Genomic DNA, 25,158 nt, shown 5'->3' on the forward strand with positions numbered 1-25,158 from the left:
AATTGGCCTTTGTCAAGTGAAGGGTAAGCACCCAAGTTACAAAAAACCTTACATTTACCTGCCGCTCATCATCTTTGGTGACACACGAGCAAATGGCAACAATTTGTCGTTCTTTGTTGAGATTGAGAGCATGCATTTGGCAATGTTGCTTTCTGCATATGCATATCACTGCTTATTCTTTGTTTTTCACTGATAAGGGCAATAGACGGACGTATAGAGGGAAACATTGACCCCAAGAAACCCTTCTGAAGTAGTGAAATGTATTGAGTCGACTGTGTTTACTCTGATGTTTCTAACCAATCTCCATCGCTATTTTCCTTCCCCTCTCCCTCTCCCTCTCTCTTTATTTCCCTTTTTCTCAATCTCTCTTTCCTTACTCCAACCCCCTCCCTGTTTGGACATTGTGCCTGGGCTCCTACAGGTAAGTCTGTTTCCCCTCCCTCTAAATATTGGCTCTGCCTAATCACTCCATTTACAGGCTATTGGAGACTTGTCCATATCCAGGGTTGCTAACTCTCACACATTTGGCATGAGACACACACTTTCAGGTTCCATCTCACACTCCCCACACAAATGTCACGGCATTTAAAAAACTAGCAAGCAATACAACACTTAAAATATAGCAAGACTCATTCTGAGCAAAGTCAGTAGGCTATTCTAAACACAGCGGCTAGCATACAATAGTGTCTCCCTATATGATGAGATCAAATACCAGATTGGCACTGATGTGCGTTGCTGCACTTTCATCACTTTTGGCACTTTTTGAAAATACAGACAGTTCTCCAGACCATGGTTAGAGGTAAGAACCTCCACCCACAGTTAGCCTATTAATTGTTTCAACTGTTACACAGTGCTAAGGCTGTCACCTGTCCCGTATAATATGGAATGGTCACTTAATGAAGAACAAGATGTTGTGTTCCGTAATGAGTCAATATGGACTGTGATTTGTTCTGTCTTTCTCTAGTTAACGGATGAAAGTAAGAATAACATTAATGAATAATAATGAAACCAGTTTCATTATAAAATAAGATCACAGGGTAAATGTGATAGAAAAGGCTAGAGCTGGTCACCGGCAGCAGCTCTGTCTCTCTCCTCTGTGCATGACTGCATGTGTGTCCGCATTGGCTGTTGCCAGGTTAGGGAGTCGTGAGTGTATTACCTATTATAGTGTTGGAGTTTTTGTTTCCATTATTATTTTGTTTTGTGTAGCTTGTATTTATGCAAAAAAACTGTAGATCATGGTAATCACTCTAGAATGTGAAAAAGTAAAATACACTGAAGCCTTATCTGTAGTATTTCTATTGTGTATAAGTCTTTCATTCTGTGTAGTACACAGTAAAACAAGCAAAAGTAAAATAAGCAAATCATCTACAGTATACATATTTTATACTATCAAGACTACCTAACCATATACTTTACTCAGCAGATGATAATATCTGCTGTTTTGGTTGACTTATTTACATTTTTGACATATCTTCATTCTTTTACGGCATTATAACTAAATCTTTCTTGAATGACCCTCCCCTGGCCCATTTTTCTGGAGATGTGTGTGGTGTGAGATATCGGGTAGTATGTGTTCCCCAAATCCAACTGCTCATCAAGTGTGTGTTGCCAAATTCAGCTGATTGCCAAGTGTGTGTTCCTAAATCCAACTGGTTGTCAAGTTTGTGTTCCCCAAATCCAACTAGTTGTAAAGTGTGTGGGTCTACATAATGGCAAGATGTAAAAAAAAAATCTGTGCCAGTCATTAAATGATGTCCAACCAGTATAAGCCAAACAACAGAAGAGAAATCTCCAAATTGTATTTCTAGATCTGGAAGACATATTCAGCTCAATACCACACAGCCCTCTGTGGGTAGCTTATGATTTACATTTGGTGCTCATTTGGTATGAGCCTATTTCCAAGATGTACAAATATGCCTCACAATATTGGAATGTATCATAGCATGGCAGTGCCTGTAAATTATACTTGTTATGTTTCTTTGGAAAAGGCAATAGGCAGTTGTTGTGAGGGACCAAAGTTAAGTGTTGCTTCTTGTTGTAGTCCTGTTTCAGCTTTCTCATTGAGTAAATTGGAATGCTTTACTCAGTACGTTTCCAGAACATTACAAGACTGTCTGAGTTGTCTAAGGAAAGGAACGTTTGACCTTAGTTTCTGAGAACAATTGAAGGAATTTCTCAGAATACACTGATGCATAGATGGTAGCCATTTAGCAGGGATAAATCTCAGAATACCAAACTTATGCAGACCTTTAAGAATGTACCTAGTATTAAAGAAAATGTACCATGGAACTAGAGGAAAAGCATGTGGTCTGTCAGAATCTTTGCGAGGCCATTATTGATGTAACTACGACTTACTACGAAAAGCTAATTTATATGAAAGTGTTTCCTTAATTCCTAGAAAGTACACAATTAAACTAGGCTATTGCTCATAAAAATCTTCAGTTGAATTTAGGGGAAAGAAGTTCTTTCTGAGAAAGTGCAGCCTAATTCACCAGGAATTACTCTGTTAAATAGGCTGTTACCATCCTAAACCTGTGACATCTACAATGTAGTTACTTGAACTTATGGGTAATACTAAAGGTGTTTTTAAGTAATTAAGTAATTCTGGAATTTCTAAGCATTTACCTTCTACGTTGCAGATGCAATTACTTAGTAATTTACTATTCTTATGGTGTATCTACACGGTACATACATAGTACTTGGGGTAACTGGTTAACTTCTACAGACATACCCTGTGTGGGCTGAATAAGCTTCTCTTTGAGGAACATATAAAGCAATTTTTGTGGCCACAGTTGAGAGCACAACTCCTGCTGTTATAAATATAATCAGCAAAATTATTGACAGCGATCAGAGACAACTGTCTAGTATATATAATGATCAGACCGGACGTAAGGCCAAACAAATTGTATCTGGTCCAACACACTCACTTTCTCAATAATTTGTTTTGTTGCCCTCTGGGAGGCGGTATAGAGTTGTAAGAGGAACCAAGAATATGTACAAAAGGTCCTTCATCCTAAATGCAATCTACTCTAATGAACTAACTCCTAACTCCATTCTTCTTCATTGCTCACATGTTGGCTATGTCTGTTGTTTTTTGTGTGTTGTGTTGTGTTGTATTGTATTATATTTTATTTATTGTATTGTGTCACATTTTAACCAACCAGTGAAGCTCAAGGCAAATTTCCACTGTGGTGGACAATAAAGTTCTATTCTATTCTATTCTATTCTAACTTTGACCCATAGAAAACAGTAGAGGACAATATGCTTTGGGTTTTCCATGGCAAACAGATCCCTGTCCCTGCCTTGCTGAACCTTTCCTATACATGGGAGGCAGGGTAGCCTCCATTCTCCTGGTAAAGGGTTTGTTTTGGAGAGGAGGTCCTGAGAAAAACATGGCTGTGGTTCCAGCTCAGAGACACATGGTAGAACATCGTTAGTGTCAACTATGTGTTAAAGTTAAAGGAAATTACTCTTGTGGGTGCTCTGCGCCATTGACCTGTATTTACATATGGCTCCCTAGTCAGTTGTGACCATCTTTTGCAGCATGTGCTACGAGAACTCAGTCTCTCCATTTGGAAAGAGCCCTTAGGCATGAGCTCTGGAGACGCAACATGTTTAGTCCCAGGACACCATGGTAAGAAGTTGTGAATGCCTCTCTGGAAAATTTCACAAGGTCCCCATCATCTCATGTGACTAATGGTGCATTTTCACAGGTTCCGTTTGGGTATGTCATTTTAGGCGTTTTTTCCAGAATTTTGGCCTGGGTCTAAGTGGTGAACCGCAGTCAAATTCCTTGTATGTGTGCATACTTTGCCAATAAAGTCTGATTAACATTCAGGTTTCTTCTACAACATAATTGCTGTCTGTTGAATTGCCAACTGGTAGAATTTAGGGATGGGAATGTTTTCACCGCTAAACAACAAAAAGTGCTTTTGTCAGCTCAACTTACTTCCATCCATTCAGGGCGCTGTTTTTTGCCCCATGAGGTCCGGACCAGTCTATGGTCTGGACCTGCCTCTGTATGGGCCTTAATAAAGGCAGTGGTATCCTCTATCGACCCTTTGAAATGGTGAAGTTCAATAATGGTTAAAGGATAAGGCCGGTGTTTTTTAATGCATTGCTTACCGTCAACAAATCCTATGAAAATAACAAAATTAGCAATGATTTTGTTTTGCCAGTAAATCTCATCCATGTAGCCGGTTATCCCAATGAAGCCATGTCCCAACAGCCATAGAACTCCATTGTATTAAAAAAACGATTAAAAACATTGCTGCTCTGCAGCATATTTCATCATCACGATGCACCGGGCCAGCTGACTTTTTCCTCAACCAACTTAATAAGCTGGCTGTAAACACGTTTACAATCTCAGGAAAGTAGTTCTGTAGCACCGAAAATAGTCCCCGGGGTAATGAAGAATTTGCTCCCATTTGAATTTGATTTGGTAATAACTACAACAGTCTGACTTTTCGTGGTAACAGTTAGCCAATTTTAAAATTGAAACTATGTCTTTGTGAGCTGTATTTCAAGGTTGTAGCTTACAATTGAAGCCAATGACTTCCGGGTTGATGGCTAAAAACGGCACGTGGGAAGTCAGAAAGTAACGGGAGTAGAGCAAACGCATTGTTGATTTTCATAGGATTTGTTGATGGTAAGCAATGCATTAAAAAACACCGGCCTTATCCTTTAACCAACGATGAAACATTGCGTTTTAATTAAACAGTTTAGGCTATAACTTATGGGCTTTTACGCTAACATTATATAATTCAATGGTCTGCTTAGTAAGTGTAAACATAACGGATAGGCTAACCTCAAAAAGTCAGTGAATCCGAAAGTCGGAACAAATTTCTTAAATAAGCATCATACATCAAAATAGAATGGATATTCAGTGTCTATTTGTCGGTAGGTTAATCGGAGGTTAAAAAAATAACAATAACTTATATGTGTACACCCCGGGCTGTTGCTCGCCATATAGTTTTTTTCCGTCGGAGCAGTGGAGCGGACGCACGGGATTGTGGGATATCTTGACCAACGAAGGATACATCTATGCTGCCTTCAAAACCCGCCAAGTTGGAGGCACCGCAGCAGGCAGCATTTTTTGTAAACATTCGATTGAGACATGACATGCCTCCGAAGGCTGCCTGATTAGGTGGCATTTTAGCCGTTTGAGACACAGCCTGAATCCCTACCAGCTCCAGGGGTGCTGTTCTGTAGCTGACCCTGACCTCTGACCTCTTTCCTGTGGAGTATTTCCTTACAGGGAGAAATAGATCACATTACATTATATGGCAGTCGATGAAGCAGATAAAAGCAAAGATAGCAGCACCGATGTCAGTTTACTTTGAACTTCTGTCAGACAGCTGGTGGAAAGAGTGCTGAAATTGTTAGCTCAAGTAAATTTTGCTACTATATTTGAATTTTACTCTAGTCAGAGTACTTGCAGTGCTTAAATATCTCATTAAAATATATTAAGTATTTTACTTTGTTACTTTTAAGTAAAAATCACAAAGATTTTTGTGCAGCTTAAAAAATATAAAAAACTAGACAGTACAGTTAAATTAGCAGTTAAAGTAGTACTGTGAATAGTTAGTACTCTAGCTCTCTCTATCTATCTATCTATCTATCTATCTATCTATCTGTCTATCTATCTATCTATCTATCTATCAGTATCTATTAATTTATTTTGGGGGAAGGGTACAATAATTTAGACCCATTCGGGTAGCTACCATTGTCTTCCCTTTATATTTTCGCTCTCTGTCCTTGCTTTCCAACTATCCCTCCTTTTTCTTCCTTACCTTCTCTGCTGCCTTCTTTTCATTCTATTTTTGTCTTGCCCCTTGAATGAGCAGAATACTAAAGGCGTCTAACACAGTGATGCTATAATTGAAGGAGAAAAACAAGAAGCATCTCCTGCAGAAGGGAGGGAAGAAGCAACTCCTCCATTCCTCCGTTCCTCCGTTCCTCTGTTTGGCTGTGTGGAGTGATTCCGGATACAGGACGCTGTTGACAGTTTCAGGTCAACTTCCAAGGCAAGGAGAGAGTAGCTGAGCTTGCCTTAACGCTAGTCACCCTGCCTCAACAGAAGAACTACCAGTCAGTAGTCCTGTTGGTTCATGTCACTTTTGAAGACTTTCACAGTCAGTCAGGTAGCCAATCAAGTCAGTCAGTCTTCTTCAGTGAGTGACTAGCTATAATGCAGAGATTGAAGGATCATTGCCTCAGCTGTCTTCTTCTGCACTCACTGAGTCCCATGCTCTAATGTACTCTAATACAGTACTAGTCCCTTTTTGCTTTTTTTGTGTTGAATGATGTCGACAAGACTCCTTCGAATGCCTAGAAGCCTGCAGAATCAGATATAACCTCATCATGCTTTCTGACATAGCATAATTTGTGCCGCTCCGACACTACCTTGCATTTGCATAAATCCAAGCTATCATCAGAGTATTAAACAGACCTCTTTTATAGAGATTGTCTGTCTTGTTGATCTGTATGCAAAACTCTTAACAAAGGAAAGAGTAGAGAATTTTTCATGTTTCATCACGTTTTTTTCTTGTGCTCATTTTTTAAAAGACATTATCAGAAAAAAACTGAAAATATGAACACCACCTGGAAATCGTGATCCATATAATGGATTGTGATACTGCCTGAGAAGTTTGTTGTATGATATTTTAGCCATATTGTCCACCCCTACCTAAGATACCATATAATACACAGATCACAGAACAAACGATATATACATATGAAGTCACATTATATGGACTAAAGCAGTGCAAAGAGAGCAAAACATAGCAGAGGCAACCAGAGTGCTCTGAGTGCAAAGGATATTTTATATGCCTATTCAGTAGATCAATGGTTATGCAAACAAAATACACTTTCAATCTCTTTGAACTCCTTCTGTAGGGGGTTACAGGGACAGTCCATGATGGGCCTTTATCAAGGCTTGCCTATTGTAAATGTCAGTAAGCTGTACCTGATTTACCCCAATGACTTTACTGGCTTGTTGGTTATTATTGGCCACATTCAGAACCAAACCAATCCACCATGCAAAAAGATAGCTGCAAGCAGCAATTCCATGGTTCAAGCACTCATGGTATTTTACACCAATTTCAACTATATTTTGTTGGTCACATCCACATGTAACAACCACAGCCAAACTTGCCATTTTGATTAATGCTTGCACCTAGACCATGCATCAATTTACCAGTTAAGGAGACACAAATTCATGTCATTTTGGTGCCCCCTGTGGGATGATATGCAATGTTGCAGACATGATTGATCATCTCTGTTGAACATATGTTTTGTATTGATCGGATAAATGCTCAGTGAGTTACAGCTGGTTTTGTGTTAGGCCAATGCTGCTTCATTTGTTGCTGGCGGCCATATTGTTTATCTGATTGTGCTGAAAAACGGTTACAAAGTCTAGAGCACACTCAAGAGAATATACAGTATATGTACACCAAGTTTTGCGTCAATCAGACTCACAGTGTGGAAGTTAACCTATGACTCCTCCAAAAAGTTGTCCAAACAAGCTACTAAGTTGTCCAAAATGCAAGTGCAATTTCAGGGCTTTTGTATTTTGGTACATACTTTAAAGAAATTTGTTTTCCCCAAAATGTAAATTTGTTGTTGTACCTTCCGTGAAATTGCCTCTGCATTTGGTATAAAGCACAACTTCCTGTCAAATACAGGACCCAAGTACTTATAATGATCTATCAACTCAATTTCATCCCCCTTAATGACTGTCAAGTTATGAGTATGTACCAATTTCCTAAAATCAATGATCATGTCCTAGGTTTTTTTTAAATGCAGGAAGGACTCAACACACTAAGACACAAAGTCATTCAATACGTCTGTGACGTATTGGGATGATGAAGAGACCAGTTTGACCAGTAGCAGGGAAGTGGGTGTTGACAATGTCTTGTATTTCATCCTCTACCTTGTTTTACCAATGCAATAGTTTTTGCCTTAACATAGGCACTTCTTTTTTAACCCCCTGTTATGCTACACAGTATTAGTTATCTGACCTATCTATTTAGCTCTCCCATGAGCATTTGCACCGACAGCAACTACACTGGTGAAGCTCACCTGGTCGAGCTGAGACTTGGGAAGAGAAGCGTGTTCCACCATCATAGACCCACAATAACAAACCTGTCGCTAGCCAATGACAGGTCAACGCATCAGTGTGCAAGCAGGGTTATTGGAGGAGAAATCTAAAGTGCTCTTGTCAGGGGATTCATCAGTATCTTTCAGCCTGAGATTGCAAAGCTTTCCCCTCGGGGGAGAACCAACAGCCCACCATCCCTCCCACTTCTACCTTTCTCTATAGAAAGACCAAAACAGTCTCTGTTTGACCTTGTTGTTGCAGCAGCGGCCTCAGCAGAGAGCAGCAACAGGAGACATGAAAAAAGAAACAGGAAATAAGCAAAGCAGAGAAAGCTAAATCTGCTTAACTTCTCACCACTTGACAATGGGGCCTGCCCCCAGCCTAGCAGCAAAAATACATTGTCATGTGACAAGTTATTGTCCAAGACATGTGCTGTGCTGTGCTCTGCTGTGCTGTGCTGTGTGTGTGTGTGTGTGTGTGTGTGTGTGTGTGTGTGTGTTTGTTTGTTTGTGCCTTTATCTACGTGTGATGCATGAGCATGCACACACATGTGCATGCATGATGTGCCAAGATTAGCAGTGAGGTCTCATGCGGAGGCAGCTGATGCTTGTTTACCTCATTTTTAACACACCAGACGATTCCAGATTAGGGAAAACAAGCATTATGCAAAAGAGGTCCCCACAGTTTGTCATCAACCTCGCTTGGCCATCCATCCAGTATTTGTGAGCTTTGAACCTCAATGGAGATGTAATTTGGAAATTATGCTAAATTGGTTAATGATGTTGTTTCCCCATGGGGTGGGGTCCAAGAGGTCATAATTGCGATTTCAGGCCTTGTCATTTGTTTTGGGCATAGGTGCTATTATATGCTGAGGGTGCTATATCCATTCAGTTTCAATGTTTATACCAGTTGATAATCCAATGGCAAACACTTCAGATTTCCACTCAGCCGAGCAGCCCCTCCTCCCCTTTCTCATTGAAAAATGAGAAATTCTGTTTGGACAAGAGTAGTTGAGCAGTTAAAGGATAATTCCCATTATTTTCAACCTGGGCCTTATTTTCCTAGTTTTTGCCATCATGACAATTGATTGTGCTGAAAATGTGATTACTTACTTCACTGTAGAACAGTGATACATCCAGGTTGCCCGGAGCACTGCTGTCCCAGCACACATGCAAAGGGTCTAGGAAAATAAGGCTCAGGTTGAAAGTAACTGGAATTATTCTTTAATCACAACAGGGAAATAATTGATAAAGCCCTCAAATGTTTAATTTAGAATGTGACACTTACTGAGACCCCCTCCAGCAGGAATAGGCGAAGCAATGAACTGCAGATGTAGCGTGGCATTAGCTTGCCCTTAATTTTAGTATCAATTTACATAATAATCTGATGACTTCAAATGAGATTTAATTATAGGTTGATACAGGCTAAATAAAAACCCACTGCTAGTCAATGTTAGTCTAGACATTCTTCTAATTCAAGAGAATGTTATATACTGTATTGTGTGAATGTTGCCCATTAGCTTCCGGCTTTCATGTTTCGCTAAAGACTATATAGGTTTTGCATTTGTACATTAACATGGGTTATAAGATAAGATAAGATGAGATAAGATAAGATATACTTTAATGTCCCCGTAGGGAAATTTGTTCTGGACTCCGTCCTGCAGGTCCACAGAAGATAAAATCATACATACTACATAGTAAAAAACGTCAACATCTTAACAACACATGGCTTCCATACACATACGCAGTTTGCACATACACATATTCAACACTTTGCCTATACACATATACACATACACACCTGCTGACAATGGCGACATATTGCACAACCCTCATGGCCAACATCTACATTACATGTTAGTGTTGAGAAGCTTAATGGACATAGGCAGGAATGAATGTTTATAACGGTTCAGCCTGCTCTTGGGAACCCTGAATCTTCTACCAGAAGGTAAGAGCTGGAACTCTGGGTGGAGAATGTGAGTTGGATCAGACACTATTTTCTGTGCCTGTCTGATAATAGACTGCTCATAAATTGTTTGGATGGATGAGTGTTTTTTAACCCCCATAATTTTCATAGCAGTCTGTACCAGACGAGCGATCTGTGATTTCAACTGTACCGTAAAGTTACCATACCAGGCTGTAATACCATATCTTATAATACTCTCTAATACTGCATGATAAAATAGTAACATGAACTTCTGCTCAACTCCATAGACCCTAAGTCTACGTAAAAATTACAGTTACAGTTTGCAGTTACCTTAATTTTTTCCTGGCCTTGACCTGACTGAATCTGTGATTGGCTGGCTACTCAGAACATTTGTGCTTAACTGAATATTACCTCCTGTTACTAGACAAATCAGGACTGACTCGATGCAGTAGCTTACCATACTTGCATTCACCAAGCAAAAAAAAATTCCTTACAAGCTCTCCAAGTGTTTTTCAAGGGTTTATTCAAATTTTCTAGTTCCCTTAAAAACTTTGCCACTTTTAACTAGGTTGAATAATTACATTATAATATCAATCTGGGTCTCTATTTTGGTCTGTCTCAACTACTCTTCTCTACTTTTGGTAGAGCTTGATGATTTGTTTCTGATTGATTTTGCAGCTGTTAAACCATTGCAAAAGACACAGGAAAAAACAGGTATGATTCACAAATCACCTGCAGTGTGTGGAAAGCGCACTTTATTGCACTCACAAAGAATTAGTGACACAATGCACCGTCGCCCTTTATGCATATTTAAATTAAGTTATCCCGATGTATTTCAGCACAAAACAACCCTTTTCTATCCAAATGAGGCTCATTATAGGGTGTGTTGTAACGTTCTTGGTCGTGTTTTAGCTTACATTAGCTTTAGGTTGCTCCAAGATAGCATGACAGAGCCAGACGACATCAGTATTGGGATTTCACACATGTACCACTTTATTCACCTATACTTGTCAACCATACAATGCCTGGTCTCTACGGCACTATAATCTCTCAACATACATGTAGATTGATATAGTTTAACACGTACCAAATCGTTACTGAAGACACAAGCTACTCGTCGGGAGACAGACTGGGAGTAGTACTCAAACTGTGACTGTAACTCTCAGTAAAAACAAGGAGCGCCACCCAGTGACTCAATCTGTCACTGCAACCAAACAATGTTCCAAAGCATATTTGCGACTGTTACAGTGTCCAATTCACAAAGACCATTGCTAATTGTGGCTTGCAATTAAGGTGAAATTGTTAAGTTCTTCCAAAAACTGGCGGTAATGGAAGTTTAACAGGGATGTGATGCGCACACTTTGCAATCACTATGGTAACTGTGACTGTAGCCAGGTGAAGGCATTACCGACATCCCAGGCGCGCTATTTTGAGCGAGAATATCATTGTTTGTTAACTGATCCTGAAATTATTCACCGTTATTGGTTGCAAAGTTATAGGCTACAATTATTGACTTGTGTGATCTAAAATGAGATTGCGCCTGCCACTCAAAGGTGACGCGCAATACCTGCCATCCTTATGCTGTCAACACTTCAGGTTCGTGCATTCTCTTTCATTGTGCTTGTAGACGTGCTGTATTTCAACTTTGTATTACAACGTTTACAATGAACGCTGTTGTCTTTTCGGGTGTAATGCTCCTACACTGGACTTTTCGCCCGCTTGCTTGGCTTTCTTCTTCCTCTGTAGAAGCGGTTAAATTAAATTGTACCCTCGTGGTGGTAAAAAATGAGAAATAGCACATAGCCTACATTGTCTATTAATCAGTTAATATATGCTTGATTGATCAAATTCTTAACGGTGATTAATTGATCGTCAATTAATCATTAACATCCCTACAAGATGCCCAATGCTAGTTTCTTGTTTTGCTGTATATATATAAATGTGGAAACAGCTAGCTCATTACACAGGGCTTATAGATGCATTTATATTAGCTCCTAATGTTAATAAACCCACACGTGCATTCCCCTGTTAACCCAGTGATTCTCAACCTTTTTTATATCAAGGACCCCTAATTTAATCCACATTAGGGCCACGGACCCCCATTTAATTAAATTTTGTCTCTTGGACCCCAATCTGAGAATATTTTTATTGTTTGATATGATTTTGTCCAGAATTCCGTGACTATCTGTATTGTAGGTAGAGAGATAACAGAGAAACTATGATCAAAACAGTCTTTCTTCTACATTCTCTGTGTTAACTTCTTGTAAATGGAATAATGAAGTTTAGCAATTCACCAATTTGCTGGGGACCCCCTGGAACCCCCTCAAGGACCCCTGGTGGTCCCCGGACCCCATGTTGAGAAACACTGTGTTAACCTATGTTGCTAGCTTCACTTGTATACCTATTAGGTTTTGCTACTATCCCTATATGCCAGTTAGCTGTCATTTCCATGCTGTAATGCTATGATATTATCGTTTGCCTATATAACCCCAAATATATATGCCCATGCTAACCTCTCTTCCTCTTACCAATGTTGGAAAGTTTACCAGGGCTAATGTAAATATATTCTCTCACAACCTGCCCACATGGGCACTCTGGCGTGGGAGACTCACATGTACACATCTGCAGGCTTCAAACCCTTTCACGTGCATACTCCTTTGATTTGGTATACCTAACCTCTCATGCAGACCTCTGTAAGCCATGTCTCTATTGGCACAGGCTTAATAGAGTGCATCAGAGGCTATTTTAAGGCACGTGTGCCCTCCTCCCCTCCTCCCCTCCTCCACCATCTATTCCCTGAGATTTTAGCAGACATGCAGTTTCCCGTGCCTCATCTGCTCAATTCAAATCCCAGTTGATGGGGACCTCTTCCCTGCAGAGTTTGTGCACTCCTGCTGGCCTCGTGTCAAGCGTTATTGCCTTTCAATTCCAAACAAAAAGGCCGTGGAGTCGCGTCATGTTGAATAATGCTGAGTCGTCACTGGGAAGTAATGGAGGAAAAAACATTACATCAACAGCAGGACACATGGCTTGCACTCTTTTTTCTTTTTTTCTTCGTATTTTGTTTGTTTTGTTGATATTTAAATACGGTTTGGTTTTTTTTGGCTTTTATCTGGGCAGGCCAATCAGCTTGCCAGGCAGGGCCTCTCGATTTTTTTAAACTGTAACAATGCAGAGGCTTGCATGTAGATGGCCTTGAACATTTTACTTTATTCTCATTAAACTTCAGATAGATAAGTTTGTATAACCTCTCCAAGATGATAGGGTCCTCAATAATCTGTGGGGACAAGTATATTGGCCTTAGTTTAGAGTTAGTCATTAATATTGGAATACCACTTCTAAAATGGCCTCCCTTTGATGGACCTCCTCACCCCCACCCACCACCGCCATTATCATCTCTTTCTGTCTTGCTTGTTTGGTCTCTTTCCTTTTCCTGGGGGAAATCATTTTGTCACCTGCTAGCCTCTTGAGATATTAGGTTGTGGGGCCCAATTAAGACAGTAATTAGCCTGATGAATTGGCAAATTAGGGGCTGTGGGAAATAGAGTTGAGATCCACTCCAGCTCAGCCTGACTCTCTCCACAGAGTTAGAGTTATTGAGAGAAAGGGGAGAGATGGGAAATGAAATACAGAACACTGATGTTGTAAAATGGTTGATCATGATTTGTAAACATTTTGATGTAACATTTCAGTCTATTGGGAGTCAGCACCTTTTTTGTTTTTAAATCTTCTATGAGAGGTAGGTGCCAAATACTTATGATTAGGTAAATGTGCTGAGGCTGCCCTAAATGTGGCCTCTGTTTTACACACACTAGGGATTGGCAGGAAAGTTTTACAAAAACGAAAACAAAAAAATCTGTCGAGTCTGAGTTGAATGAAATTACTGCTGTATGTAGTTTATAGTGTGTGGGGGTGTGGGAGATGTCACACAACATGCCACAGAGAAAACAGACACACCCAGACATACACACACAGACACTTACAATTTGTTGCATAATGAAGCATTTTGCCTGTGTGTTGTGGTATATTCTCCTTCAACTCATCTTGGAGTTGATCAGCTCAATGGGCCCCGGAAGGTGATGGAGTTGAACTCGGCAGGGTTTCAGCAGGGCGGGGAGCGTAGGCTGCACACTTCAAGTTCAATAACTTTATTTGTCCCCGGTGGGGCAATTGGTTATGCAGCAGTGGGACGCATACATTTAGCACTCATAAAACACAGGGCACAGAAATACAACACTAGACCAGAAGACATAAATACACAGTAAAAATACTCAGTCAATTCAAAAGATACAACATTATGCAAATAACTACCTTTTCCTCCTAGAGTTTTGGAGGGAGATGGCAGAGGGTATAAAGGAGTGTTTGTATCTGTTGGTTTTAGCTAGTGGAAGTCTGAGGAGGGAACCAGATGGCAGAAACTGAAACTGTTGATGTAAAGGATGGGAACAATCAGACAGATGGATTCTGCTTTCTTATATAACTGTTTGTTGTAAAGATGCTGCAGAGTTTCCCGTGCAGTGCCAGTTATTTTGCTACAGACATTAACCACCTTATTGAATACACTTGCGAGTTGGATGAGTTGGACAGAGTGGTGTGTGGGTCTCTCAACGCTGACCCACTCTGCAGGTTCTGGATGAGTGATGCGTGGGTCTCTCAAGGCGTTGAATTCAGCGGGTTAGTTGAATAGCGGTGTTGCAGCAGACACACTGAGCAGGCGTTTGTGTGTGTGTGTGTGTTTCTCAGGCAGATGCAACAGGCACACTTCACCGGTTGAAAGATGAAGCAGATTCTCTTCTTGGCTCGTGGAGCTGATGTTGAAGCAAATCTCAGAGACAGTCTTAGAGACAAAGTTGTGTGGATTCACTGTAACATGTTCATGACCAGGTAGGTGTGAAATCTGCATTGGGCATGGAGGTGTGTGTGTGGGCTGGTATGTCTAGTGTTACGGCGGAAAAAATCTCATCTCATCTCAGCTTTGACTTCCAGATCTTTGCAATATAATTTACCGTCATAACATTACCATTATTACATTCAGTGCACATTCCTGAGCACGGCTATCTAAACCCCATATGAAGATGAAGAAATTGAATAGTATGAGTAACTATTATATAAAACATCACAGTTACACACAAAATAAGACATTAGAGTTTATCACAGTGTGATACCCAAGGTTTCATGAGTCTGTATCAAAGATTTCTCCTGATTTTGGGAACATTCCGATGGGTCATTTTAGACTCTCTGGTGCCTAGGGGCTTATCAGTGACAAGGCTGGATGTTGGTGTTTAATGGTTGTTTGAGTCTCTTTGAGTTTCTTGGTACCATCTGTGAGGAATGAGAATGAAATAATTTACCGAGAGGTCAGTAACCTCCTTTAGGATCCAACCACTACTGATCCAACCCACCATACTGATCTGTTATCAGGGCTCACACAGGATGCAAAGGGCCTTTCCAGATGTGGGATGACGATGATGATGTAGTTGTGTTCACTACACTGTGTACATTAAAAACATACACAATGAATTTGACTTGGTGAGGTTTGGTTCAGGTACATATGAACATATACATTTACATACATGTCACATTCAGAGGTTAGGATGCACAGCAACAGCACAGCAACAATACATGTAGTACAGAACATCACATTTAGTGAGTAAAGAGACGGTGCAGGCTAATCCTTAGGTGGGTTGGTTGAGTAAGGAAATGGCTCTGGGGAAGAAGCTGTTGAGATGTTGGGTGGTACTGGTTCTAATCTACCAGTACCACCTCCCTGAGGAGAGTTTTTGGAACAGGTGGTTGCCTGGTTGGGTCAACAGCAATCTTGACACAAGGCAGGCCACCTCTCTCTGGTAGGCAGACTCTTCATTATTGATGAAGCCCACCAGGGTGGTGTCATCTACGCATTTAGCTTGATTGAGGGATCACTGGATCTGCCTCAACAACAGAGCCCTAACACACAGAGCACTCACCATAGCGCACAACCCCACACACTCCCTCAATCCACTCTTCTCACTCCTCCCATCAGGTCACAGGTACAGGTCTCTGACCTGGAAATGGGCCCGTTTTAAGAAGAGCTTTGTCCCCTCTGCTATCGAGGCACTGAACAAACTGCCACACTGAATGTTATGTGTGTTATATGTATATATGTACAGTGTTGGGAGGGTTACTTTTAAAACGTATTCCACTACAGATTACTGAATACATGCCCTAAAATGTAATTTGTAACGTATTCCATTACATTACTCAAGTTAAGTAACGTATTCTAAATACTTTGGATTACTTTTGGAATACTTCAAAATCGTCTTGCTGAGCGCATTTGTCTGGGTCACTCTGAATGTAGTTAACACTTGCTTAGGAATGACCTTATTACTGTCTTCAGAGGAAAAATTATGCAAGTATGTAAACACAAATGTGGTATGTTTTGTCCTGCAACTGATACTGTCTAAAGAAAAATGGCATCCACCAGAGAACAAAGTCTTCAGTTTTACTTTACCCTTTTTTTAATTTCCACAGCATCAGTTAACCGCAGCATCAAGTAGAGTAAAACACATTAGACAAACATTAAAGAAAAAAATAGTAATTTAAAACAAATTTCCTGCATTTCTACATCACCTAACCTCTTGGATTAAGTCAAGAAACAGCAACCCTGTATAATGTTAACCAAAAATGTAAAATTATGTTATATTACTAGATTTCAGCGTTGAGGTGCTTACATTCATGATCTTGCATAGGCATACTAACCTAAAAACCTATTATTGGGAATCGCGAGAACGTTTCAGAGCGACAGACACAGAGCGTCCCCGTAACCATAGCAACTCACTCTCACTCCTGCCTGCGTGCGCACGGCACGAGAGGAGAGGGAGAGACGCAGAAGAGCCGCTGACTGAGATTACTCTGAGCAGCATGCATGGGAATAAATTACAATGTAATACACTTGTGTATATTTCTCGCTATTCAGATGGTCTGAATAACTCGCTGCTGCACGGTGCTGCTCTGTCTTGTCTGTCCGTGCGCTGTCCGTGTCCTTTTTTCGCGTCGCGACGTTATCAGTTATGAATTTGTTTTTCACTGCGTGAGAAAATGGACTTGTGAAGGTGCCGGAACGCCGTTCCGGATCGTTCTGGCCCATTTTAACCCCTGTTTGTAAGTAAAATGTTCTTTATATTTCCATGTCAAAAACGCATTCCGGAGAGTGTCCTGGCTGTGTGTCTCCTCCGACATTGCCATTAAATCTGTTTATGGGAAATGCATGCCTCATATGAATTTTAGAGCAAATAAAACAAAACAAGCAAATAAAGTAATCCCTTCAAGTAATCTATTTTTAAAGACAGTAACTGTATTCAGAATACCACCAATTTAAACTGTAACTGTAACGGAATACAGTTACTCATATTTTGTATTTGAAATACGTAACGCTGTTACATGTATTCCGTTACTCCCCAACCCTGTATATCTCCTGTCTACACAGCTTTCCCTCAATCTAGGCCTATGGTTTATGACCCGTTGTTCCTCTCTCTAACAAAGGACTAGCACCTGGCCATGCTCCCAGCATGCTCGTGCATAAAGACATGCACGCACGCACGCACGCACACACACACACACACACATATACACACACACACACACACACACACACAGACATGTGCGTTTATCTTACTTTACTTGTAAGGAACTTCCTTTGACTATTGGCGCTATTGATTGATTGGCACTACTAGGAGTTGCCAAAATCAACAATTTTCAAATCTTACACGCAGGGGCTTTAAGGCTTATAAACTTCTAACTTATAAACTTCTACTATCTAAAATCGCAATATCCCTACTATGTTCTTCTCCTGGAAGTGCAACTTTCTATTGATATTGTAATTTTGTCATATATTTTCTCCATTATTACAGTTGTTGTTCTTTGTTTTGACATAGCACATATCCCTAATCTCTATAGATATTTCAGATTAGTATCATATAAACTCTGTTAGAATTCTGTAACCTCACATGGTGGACGTGCATGGCAGAGCTCAGGATTTTACACTCAGCATGGAGGAAAAAAAAAATCATCATTTGTAAATGACAGTTAACTCAGAAGTCCATAGTGTATACCGTTAGGAATTCTTCCAATGGCATGCATAACAAGCAACCAAAAAAAAAAGAAAAATCTTTGGTGGGATGCAAAACAACAAGAAGAAGAGAACAAGAATCTGATCCTGCATTGTGTCTACATGGATTTCTTCCTTTATCAAACAGAATAATTTTAAATTGTAGAAAAATGGATTATATCTCAATGTTTTTTGTACAGTGAACCCTTAAACTAAGTTTACATTGCACAGTAAAATAAATGGGCCTACGGAAGCGTAATGCATTCACTTGCCCTGTTTTTCTGAATTAACGAGATAATTATCTCAGAATTCTGAGAAAAGTTTTCATGGGAAAAAAAATTCTGCTCTGTTTTTCTGAATTAACAAGATAATTATCTCAGAATTCTGAGAAACGTTTTCTTGGAAAAAAAATAATTCTGCTCTGTTTTTCTGAATTAACAAGATAATTATCTCAGAATTCTGAGAAACGTTTTCATGTAAAAAAAAATTATTCTGCTCTTTTTTTTCTGAATTAATGAGATATCTCAAAATCCCAAGAGAAGCTCTCATTCCTACTTGAGAGCTCGATTTCATGGAAGCGAACATGTCCCACTTGTTTAGTTTAATCCAGTTTTATTTCGCTTTTGGTTTGAAACATTGGGAGATACTCGTGTCTTTAAGTAATATAGATAGTATTGCAACTGTAGGCTACTCCATGCAGGTGAGAGCTTCTCGCAGAAATCTGAGATAATTATCTCTTTAATTCAGAAAACCAGAGCAGAATTTTTTTTCCCATGAAAACTTTTCACAGAATTCTGAGATAATTATCTTGTTAATTCAGAAAAACAGGGCAAATTTTTAGTGAATGCATTACGCTTCTGTATGGGTCATATTGGTAATTGGTAATCAATATGTTAAAGCTGCACTAAGCGATTTTCCAACCACTAGGGGGTGACAGAAAACCACAGCAAAGCTGCTGGACTATGGAGGCCCCAAAGGACAAACCTTGCAAAAGACCATGCATAAAGACTAATAGCTAGGTTAAACAGAGATTTGTCACCAGTTACCAGACTCGCTTTGCCAGATTTTTCTCTCGCTGAAGGGGTGAAGAGGTAGGTAGCAAGTTTACTAGTTGAACAAATTTACTCGCTCGCCTCATCGATGCCGCCATTACAATAATTTTTTTCATGAATGGGACGGGGAGAGCACCGCTTTTAAACAGCGAGGGAGGAGACAAGCTAGTTTAAAAAAAAAAAAGACATGAAAAGCTACTGAATGGGTCAAGAGGAGCTTTGAGTCGGGCCAGGTTTCGACAACAAGCTTTAGAAAAGAGGTGAAAACAGCAATTTGTTTATATCATTACGTCTCAAGGAAATCTCCACATTAGTTTCAGGATCTGTGATAGGGTGTGAAATCGCTTAAGTTTAGTATTCAGTGTCTGCATTAGTACATGTCTAACAGATATTGAAAGCCAGATACATTAAGAAGTGTCCCTATTGTCTCATTTTTTGCATCCCACCAATCTCTCCCCCAGTACTGACAAACAAACAAAAGTTTTAAAAGTCTCATTAAAGAATGTGTGTACCATGAGCTATAGTGACAGTGTTGTCATCCACAGTCCCTGACAGAATGACCACTGCAATTTGTTACCTTTGGATCATGGTGAATTTGATCCTACAGCCTTGCATCCTGATAGGCTTGACACAGTGTCACCCCACTTCTCTTTCTTAATGGTGTTATTGCATGTGTCAAATTTCACCTTTGATGTGATGCCTCAAGCAACCCTAACCTAACCCTAGCCCTTCTACTGCCAAGAGATGTATGCAGACGTAAGGGGAAGATTGGCCTTGGCCACACAACTTTAAAGGGAACAGTTGTACCATGTTAAGCCATTGTGGACGTCAAACTGTCAGATACTGTGAATGCTTGTCTCCAACTCCAAGCTTTTTCTTCTACTCCAAATGTATGGGAAATGTGTAGGCCCCAGATGCATAATTTTTTCTATTTGTTTGACAGTTTTACAGTTTAGTTCCTTACAGATAAAGCATACCTGGCACATGAATTTGACACACACATTTAGTGTGTCAATACTGGCTTGCTGAAGCTGCTAATGTGAAATTTAGATTTTTGTTTGGTTTTTATGCCTCCGCACCGGCGACAGCCGTGGCCGGAGGCATTATGTTTTCCGGTTGTCCGCCCGTCCATCCGTACGTACATCCGTACTTTCTTTTCGTAGTCAGAAGTCACCTCATTTCATTCTTCTGCTCTCTGATTTGTTTTATTGCTTGTCTGCACATCTGATTCAGCTCTGTCTCTCGTAATTGTTTCTATGTGAGTGAGGCCAGAGTTGCTTAGATTACTTTGGTCATTGGATTTTTACAGCAAATTTGTGTTACCATTTTTCGTAGTAATATGCAGATACTTCTTGTTTACTTGTTTATTTTACTGATAAAGCTTAATGCTCTCCTTACTCTTCATCGCTTTGAATCAAATGTATTGATCCTTCTTCAAGGAAGGCTGAGGTTCATAAATACTGAGTTATTAATAATCTGCTTTTGTTAATTAAACATGATAGATGAGTCTTGCCTTTATAGAACACTTGGAAATGGTAAAATCGTTATGCCTAATAAGAACGTTAATATTCAAAGATGCATATATTGAGGGGTGAACTCACAAAAGGACAACCAAATCGTGTAACCAAAATCCTGTGATTCACAAACCATTCGCAGATGGAAAGCACACTTAAAGGTAGGATAGGCAATTTATTTTAGAAGCATTTTGGTTATATTTGTTGAAATTTTCATTACATCCCGACAGCTATCAATAAATCAAATGCTCTGAGAAAACATCTGGTCTCTGTGGCTGTCCCAGGCCTTGTAATCAGCCTCTCCAAAATCTCAGGAGGACCGGTCATTAACAACCAATCAGGACAGCTCTTCCACAAAGAAGAGTGCACATGTGATTGAACCTACCTGTCAATCATACATGCACGTCTAGTCCTGCCTGCCCTGCAAACTGCAGAGAGAAAACTAATATATCCACAAAAGAGATGAGGTGAAACAGCCATAATCCATACTGAATACTGGGACTGGAATAAACTTGTTGTGTAAATAAGCCAGTTAACATTTCTGTTAACTCCCGCCCCCCTTAGTTACTGTTGCTGTGTCTGACAAACTTTGAAGATGGACACTACCATAGACACCATAATCCGACTGGTTCCCCAAAAACACATGATATTAGCTGCTCAGGTCACTATGTCAATATCACAGGACTCTGCATGGCGTACAAATTGCTATTCTAACCTCAGACATATAGCCAGAATGTTTGCAACCTCTGTTTGCTGTTCTTTCTGTAGGACAGACTCTGGAAATACTGGAGAGATTTCTAAGAATGTGCAACGTTCGCTAGAACTTTTTATTTTCAGTTACAAACCGTCAAATAATGTTTTGATTCAGAACCATATTAGTGTGTTTGAGTTGGTATGTACTGGAGTGAAATCCAAACTGGAACTGGACAGCCTCTTGAGAGTTTGGGGTTGTGTCTGTAGGAGAGACTGTGCCCACCTCCAGCCTTGGAACCTTATATAAATAAAACTTGCATATCTCTTGTCAGAAGTATGCTCTTGACAACAAATTGAGTCAATGAAGCCTTTACAAGCCTTTTCTTAGCTTGTTCCAAAACAAGGATGTAATGGCGTGTTTACCGACCGCTATGGTAAAAGATAAAACTTTGATCTATCAAACCTTGCTGACAGCCTGTGTTGCATTACATGGGAGAGAGAAATCTATAGTTTTAGTAGTCTGTCCTCTCACATCAATCATGGTGGACCAGGTAGACGTTCTAAAAGCCAAAGGGATTGACATTGCATAATGCTGTTAGAAGTTCAGAGGAAGACGCGAAAATGTTGTTGTCTCCGGGTATAGTTGCTAGCAGGACAATACACTGGTTAGCACCGGCGCCATTTTATTGCTTTGAAGCATGATGACCCACAGCGTCTCTGCCCTTTTCTAACCAACTGTTCTGCTTGAATTTCTCCAGACCTCTGTTAGTTTGAGATGGAGGTGTGGCTACACGAGATTAGCTGGCATTAACTAGAACAATCACACACACAAACATGGAACAACTTAGGCTTGTCACAGCAAAATGCCGGCTTGTTTTGAAATTGACCTCGACTCGACCTTTACTTTCTTTTTGTTTTGCCTCCTCTACCCCCTTCTTATGTATAACCTCCTCTTCTCCCTCTTCCTGTCCTCTGTTCCAGTTTCCTGGGCTGTGCTGATCCCTCGTCTGGACCTGGTCATCTCGCTGGTGGGGGCGGTCAGTAGTAGTGCCCTGGCCCTCATTTTTCCCCCGCTGGTAGAGCTCATCACTTTCTCTGACCGGCAGCTGCGACCAGCCACGCTGCTCAAGGATCTGCTCATCGCCTCGCTGGGCTTCATCGGCTTCCTGACGGGCACCTACGTCACCCTGGCTGAGATCATCTCCCCCATGGAGGAGCCATCCACTCAGAATGAAGGCCTGGCCCTCAACGTGACCACTGACCACGCGCTCGGCTCCGACACCTTTGCTGCAAACTGGACCGCATCTCCTCTGACCCCAGGTTGACACCCCACCCGCCACAACCCCACTCAGTGCCCCCACCGCTCAGCAGGTCACCTACCATAATACCAACCACGTATTTCTTCTGGGTCATAGCTTCAGTTTCCTATCAAGCTGTGGTCGTGACGTCATTCCCTTGAGATTTCAACAGAATGCGTGCAGTGGTAGTGTGGCCATAGCACATCACAGTAGGAGTTATTTGAACAATGGCAAAGAATACAGCAAAGAATACAGCAAACGGTAGATAATACAGTAGTGGTATACACGTGCACGCTACTGCTTGTTAACCATGCTGGCTGCAGCATTACACATGCATGCCCTGCAGTGATCAGAGCAGTAGCCTGGTGTGGCATTTCCAAATTGTTCACTTGATCAGCAAGAATCTAATCTAATCTAATATCATGATGGTATGATATGACAGGACAAAACATTATTTCTGTATTCATTTTTATATCCCCTCATTGCTACTTTTTTCCTTGTGTATCTATATAAACTCTAACATAGCTTTGCCCTTGAGGAATGGACATGTTCTTTATTCCCCTGGCTATTTTCTTTCCCTTAAAAGGTTGAAAGATCTCCACTGGGGAAGGACAATTGACTAGGTCCAGTGCTTGACTTTTGAGCTTTCAACTCTTTCTTGCATCCAAAAAGTTATGTTGCCACTAAGCATTAGACACACACAAACCTACAACAGTTTGCTGTTTAGAGGCACATGTATTTTTTTAGGTACATCAGACAAGCAAACCAAATGTGATTTTGACAATGCTACAGATCTCTGTTTTTTGCACATAAAAAAGGGGCTTGTCACAGAAACAGGTGTGGGACAGGATGTGCCATGCAGTTTAAACAGAACTGTAGAAAAACCAAATAAAAAGCTGCTTTGGAGCAGAAGTGAACCAAGACTCCATCCTCAAAGACATTCCTGAGCCCTGTGGCCAAATCTTCCAATACTTCACCATAATGCATATACCTTCATACATAGAAATGCTGAAATGTCAAAGAGCCGAAAGTTAAATAGGAACCAACAGTTGAACACCAGGACATGGTTCAGCCAGGAAGCAGGTCTTTGGTATTGCCAGCAAGCATGAAGAATTCAATGGCACAAATTTGTTTTATGTTAGTTGGTGTAATGAACTGATTGATTCACGCTTTTGTGGATGAGTATGTTCAAGATTTTATTGCATTTGTAACATACAGTACATTGTCCATGAATGGAACTACATCTCATCTTCATATTATAGTAAATGCTTGTCCTCTCAGGGTCAGTGGCAAAGAAACGATCAATAGACTTAATTTCAAGGTATTCACATTCCACTCATCTCACCACGATTCAGTAGAGCATTGTGCATAATAGATTATTATAATATAGCTTTTAAGTGCATTCCATTTGTCCCAAAGGCCATCAGTAATAATGATAATGTACCATAATTTAATGTGACATTGAAGCACAGGGCATACACAGCATATGCACACTAGTGAATTTATGGCACAATAAACCATGCATCAGCTGAGCAATAGATCAAACTCAGATCTTAATATCGGCATCAGAAAGTTAATTGACTTTTGTGTGGCACCACAGTTAAATCCTTTCAATGTTAATGTCTTCATTTGTTTGCACTGAATTTAAACTATGTGTTTGTGTCAGTGTTCAATGCCATCATTGTTTTCCATAGTCAGTTCCATCCGATATAGCTCAGCTAAGCTAGCTGACGGGATAATACACATTTTAAGCTAATGGAAAAGCTAACCAAGCGGTTTTTATTTTTATTTATTTTTCCTTTATTTAACCACCTGGTCCCATTGAGATGTCCATCTCTTTTGCAATGGAACCCTGGCCAAGAGAGCAGCAAGCAGATATTACAATATAAAATACAATACAAAACCACAGTATACAAATTACAAGGTATACATACAAATGTACAAACTAGGATGCTGTCGGGGGCCAACAGGAAGGGTATATCCCCGAAATTCCCCAATCCTCGAAGGCCCCATTAAGTCAAATGTAATAAAAAGTCATTCAATAATCACACAATGAGACTCCAGGGTTAATCTTCCCAATTATATCGGGTGTATGTCTCTTTATATTTCGCCAAATAATTATTTTCCTTCTTGGGCTAATCTAAAGTTAATTATATTATTATTACTCCTAAACACTACATAAAGGGTATGTACCTTAACAATTTTTTTAAACACTCAATAATACATTTAACTTTTAAACACTCAATAATACATTTAGCTGTTGTTGAAATTCTGTTTGAGTTATAAGCCAAAATGTCATAGGCCACACCCACTTTCACTAATGACCAAACTTCTGATTTTGACTAGGCATGTGTACCGGATTTCGTGCAATTTCACCTATTGTATTACGAGATACAGTTTTCTGGCCTTTGTGGCACCCCCTATTGGTCAATATTTGAATGGCTTTGCACACATGTTCATTCATTATATGTGAACATGTTGTCCA

General features: G+C 40.2%; 1 protein-coding gene across 2 annotated transcripts in view; it reads left to right on the top strand.

Annotated features, from left to right (window-relative positions):
- slc36a4 (solute carrier family 36 member 4) overlaps positions 1 to 24,803 on the top strand; it is a 134,277-nt gene extending 109,474 nt beyond the window's left edge. For both annotated transcript variants that reach the window (XM_071519788.1, XM_071519789.1), the window contains exon 12: positions 22,357 to 24,803. In XM_071519788.1, coding sequence (XP_071375889.1) covers positions 22,357 to 22,700 — 344 coding nt within the window. In that variant the 3' untranslated portion in view covers positions 22,701 to 24,803. The remainder of the gene's footprint in view (positions 1 to 22,356) is intronic.
- The last annotated feature ends 355 nt before the right edge of the window (positions 24,804 to 25,158 follow it).

The sequence above is a fragment of the Centroberyx affinis genome, unplaced genomic scaffold (genome assembly GCF_046629955.1).
Source record: "Centroberyx affinis isolate AG114_WGS23_722 - 3 ecotype Tasmania unplaced genomic scaffold, CSIRO-AGI_Caff_v1 ptg000739l_1, whole genome shotgun sequence".
In the NCBI taxonomy this organism is placed as follows: Eukaryota; Metazoa; Chordata; class Actinopteri; order Beryciformes; family Berycidae; genus Centroberyx; species Centroberyx affinis.